At 35.7% G+C, this 3,920-nt stretch overlaps 1 protein-coding gene across 1 annotated transcript; it reads right to left on the reverse strand.

Annotated features, from left to right (window-relative positions):
- Window positions 1-1,064: 1,064 nt before the first annotated feature.
- On the reverse strand, window positions 1,065-3,913 carry LOC107574534 (glutamate receptor ionotropic, kainate 2). The gene is made up of 2 exons (XM_016260991.1): window positions 3,705-3,913; window positions 1,065-1,776 (listed from the first exon to the last, which is right to left on the reverse strand). The coding sequence occupies exons 1-2, from the start codon at window positions 3,888-3,890 to the stop codon at window positions 1,609-1,611; spliced, it is 354 nt and encodes a 117-aa protein (XP_016116477.1). The 5' UTR covers window positions 3,891-3,913; the 3' UTR covers window positions 1,065-1,608.
- Between the last annotated feature and the right edge of the window lie 7 nt (window positions 3,914-3,920).

Below are 3,920 nucleotides of genomic sequence, written 5' to 3' on the forward strand. Positions count from 1 at the left end.
GTTATGATGACGATATTGCTGAATGTTCAAAGCGTCCAGTTTTTCAAACGTGTTTTCTTGGTTACACCAATGTTAAGGGAACGTCTCATCGTTTTTAAACATGACGTTAAAGATACTTTTGGAACGTTCAAAGTAACAAAAAACATTGTGTATAAATAACGTTTTTGTGCTAATGTTTTGAGAACGTTATTAAAGAGCAGAGAACTTTCTTACTGGAAGAACGTTTGTTCATAGCTTTGCAAGCGTTTGTTTACAGTGGCAAGTTGGCATGGCAACTGTTTTATTTGATTACCATCGTGTTTTCAGACGCGTTCTGTATGAACGGACCCTTAAGGTTCTAGTTTGTGTAACAAACGTTCTCAGAACGTTGCAGGGAGGTTTTTGCTAAGATATAACTTGCCCATCGATGTAGTCATTAGATTTATACTGGTTACCGTCCAGTTATTTTTTGGGTGATTTTTTTGACTCTTTTTTTAATGGCTAAATTAAACTGTATTAGTCAAAAAGCATAAAATCACGAAACTGCGATTGCAGACATGCAATTTAACATGAATTTAGTTTAACAGAAATTACATTTTTAATCCTCATATTCTGTTTTTTGTTACCAAATTCTAATTATTTGAATGCGTAAAAACAACTTAATTAACATTTTATTTTTACAATCGCCCTATGAAAAGTGTTGTTGTTGTTTTTTTCAGAAATTGTGTATTTTAATTTTTTCTGGCTATCAAGTGAAGGAATAAAACATGAATTTAATTGATCTTTTAATCAAATGAAAGTTAAACTCTTTATTTTTTGGGGTTAAAAAAGGGGGTTTACTATTCAAATTAAAACATGGAAGAAATATTGTGTGATTATCCCTTAAAAAATGAAGTTTTAATAATGTTATTAAAACTGCACAACAGTAATAGGCCTGTATTTCCGTCACAATTTCAAGTTAAACCGAGCTTTTATTTTGACGGGTTGCCATGAGGACCTTTAAGTTTCTGTTTGTATACGATATAATGCTAGTTTTTCTCAAATTAAACGGTCAAATGCTCATGAAGTAAACAGTATTTTTGCAGTTTAATATTCATCAGGGCCCTATATTTAGGTTTTTGTTTAATAAACGAATACAGAACATTTTCTAATGGCTATTATTAGATTAGACTAATGTTCCCAGAATGTTCAGAAATTGTAAACCGAGACATGACTTCTTAATAAACGTAATTAGTTATACATCGTATTGAGAAGATGGGACGAAAAGCTCATTAAAAGACGTTAAATCTAGTTTTTTTTCGCCTTAATTACAAATGCATTTTCATATCAGAGTTTGTAATGTGATTCATATGGAGCGGGTCGGTTTGGGTCACGACTTATGGACTCTTTATTGAAGAATATGGGGAAAGTGTGTTTATCAGGCGCTCGTGAAGGCAGCAATAAAGGCAGCATATGAGTAAAAGCGATGGGTTTAAAACACTGAGCTAGCTTCGCAGAGAAAACGGAGAAAAGCAAGGTAAAATGAGAACACAAGTGATTGCTGATCTGTGAGGGATGCGGTTCTGAATCGCTCACGAATCCGGGTTTCCACAGGAAACATCTTCGTGTCCGTCGTTTGGACGAGAGGCGTCAGGTCATGGTCTCTTTCCCCGGGAGCCTCCTGTCGTTAAAGGTATGCATGTTAATCACCTCCTCTGTTTTGACGATGGCTTGCGGGTGAGGGGGCTTCTGTTTCCGCCGCCGCTGGCACTTCAGAGACACCCTGAGCTCCTCCAGCATCGCGCTGCAGAACGAGCGCTGCGCACACAAGAGCAGATCACAGACACACTTTGAGTGAGTCTCAGTCGTGGTCAGTGTCGGGGGAAAGTTACTCTAAAGTCATGCCTTACAATACTGCGTTACGCCCTAAAAAAGTAACTAATTACTAGGGATGTATCGATTCACTCAACTTTTACAGAATTATAAATTAAATGTGTCTTTTTATTATCGCTTGGACAAAATGCTGCACGTTTCTTTGTGAAACTGAAATATAACACTATAATAATATACTAATATAGCACTTGCATATCATTGCTCTTTTGTTGGTTCTGATTGCTTCCGTTGTCCTCATTTGTAAGTCGCTTTGGATAAACTACATTTTAATCAAATGTAAATGTACATAACAAAACTAAATTAAAATGTTAAAACAAGCCCCAAATCATATACATAAGTAACACAAATAAAAGCAATCTCTTCACAGGCTTCGTCTGTGCTCTTAACATTTAAAATGAGAGGCAACCGCTGCATTTCAATCAGGATCCAAACAAAGATGCTGCATGCATGCAATCAAGTTACTTTTAAAAGTCATGCATTACAATGTTGCGCTACTCCCTAAAAAAATAACTAATTACGTTACTTAGTTACTTTTTATGGAAAGTAACGCAATGATTGCGTTACTTTTGCGTTACTTTTTAAATATGAGCAGGGCTTGGTTGTTTCTAATATAAGAAGTTCTGTTTCTAGCAAATATAAAAGCCCTTTCACATCAAAAAGTGTAATGAATAAAGCTCAGGCTGAAGGAAACGTAATTCAGGTCTGTACAGTAGAACGCAGGAGAAGAAACACTCGTCAGCAATAAAAAAACTAAGCACAATTGTTAGTTTCTCTAAAGTCATTTGTGCTTATTAGTACGCTTGAACTGGATCAGCAAAGCTCAGCAGCAAAGACAATGGGATTAGATACATTTGTGTTATTTAACACATTTAATTGTTGCAGGTTTGTGTCATATTCTGAGTTTGCGTTTCACTGTTTTAATTCATTTTGATGAATGCTAAATCAGTTTTTTGTGAGTGGGATGAATTAATGCACATTCATCACGTTTAGTCTAGAGCTACAGTAACATGTTCACACAGCGCGCACAGCTCCTCTGCACGGGAAACACAGTAACTTTAACTACTTATTTGAAAGAGTAACTCAGATATTCTCTTGTAAATCAAAAAGTAATGCATTACTTTACTAGTCACTTGAAAAAAGTAATCTGATTACAAAACTGGCGTTAACATAAACACGTCTGCTTACATCAGGCCATTTTTAAAGCCACATTTGTTATGAAGCTCAACTGTTCATAAAATAACTTATTATTCTTTAATATGTTAGGTTTAAAATCCAAATAGTCGCTTTAGTGCTGTGAAAGCTGTTCTATGTGATGAATTCATTATTTTATTTTCAAAAAATAATGAATTACATTTTAGTAAATGACCCGTGTTATTTTAGTATAATTGGGTATTAATATTATTATTACTTTGAATTGGATTTTATATATATATATATTATATTTATTATTATTATTATAATTGGGGTTTAGTTTTATATTTTCCCTTTTCATTTTCATTTTAGTTCAATTTTTAGTTCATTTCATTGTGTGTTTTCATCTAATTTTTATTTCAGTCCAGTTAAATTGTAAAGCATTTCTCTAAAAACTCAGAGAAAACATTAACCTGTTAATATGAATTATATATAACTTTGAGTCCTCTTTTCAAGCAAGTAGTTGTCACATATAGATGAATCCTTATTAAAGCTACTGAAGTTATTCAGTCGAGAGCAATGAGTGATTTTTCTTGTTTGATTAGCATTAACGACAGACAGCAGCAGGTTTATTAGGCTGCTGTCACTTTAAGACCTAACATTCTACACTGTTTGTCTGATAAAGCTGTGAAAGAGCGACCTCTGGTGTTTGCGTCTGATACCTTCTCGATCTGCGCGTTCTGTTTGGATTTGTACAGCACCTCGCCGACGGCCACGAACACAGACAGCACCAGGCCGGCGGCGAGGACGATGAAGATGCCGCCGATGTTCTGCACGCCGAGAGCGCTGGCCTCCTTACTCTCCTCCTCCGGACAGCCGTTCCCCCTCCACCACTTCTCCTTCATCATGTGCAGCTTGCCCTCCTCCTGCAGCTGCAG

This window comes from Sinocyclocheilus grahami, unplaced genomic scaffold, assembly GCF_001515645.1.
Source record: "Sinocyclocheilus grahami isolate Dianchi unplaced genomic scaffold, SAMN03320097.WGS_v1.1 scaffold2263.1, whole genome shotgun sequence".
Taxonomy (NCBI): Eukaryota; Metazoa; Chordata; class Actinopteri; order Cypriniformes; family Cyprinidae; genus Sinocyclocheilus; species Sinocyclocheilus grahami.

Bases quoted from the DNA above. Each gene is read 5' to 3' on its own strand.
- LOC107574534 (XM_016260991.1), bottom strand. From the start codon at position 3,890: ATGATGAAGGAGAAGTGGTGGAGGGGGAACGGCTGTCCGGAGGAGGAG. The intron at 1,777-3,704 runs GTATCAGACGCA...TTGTGTGCGCAG, and splicing joins AGAACGCGCAGATCGAGAAG to CGCTCGTTCTGCAGCGCGAT.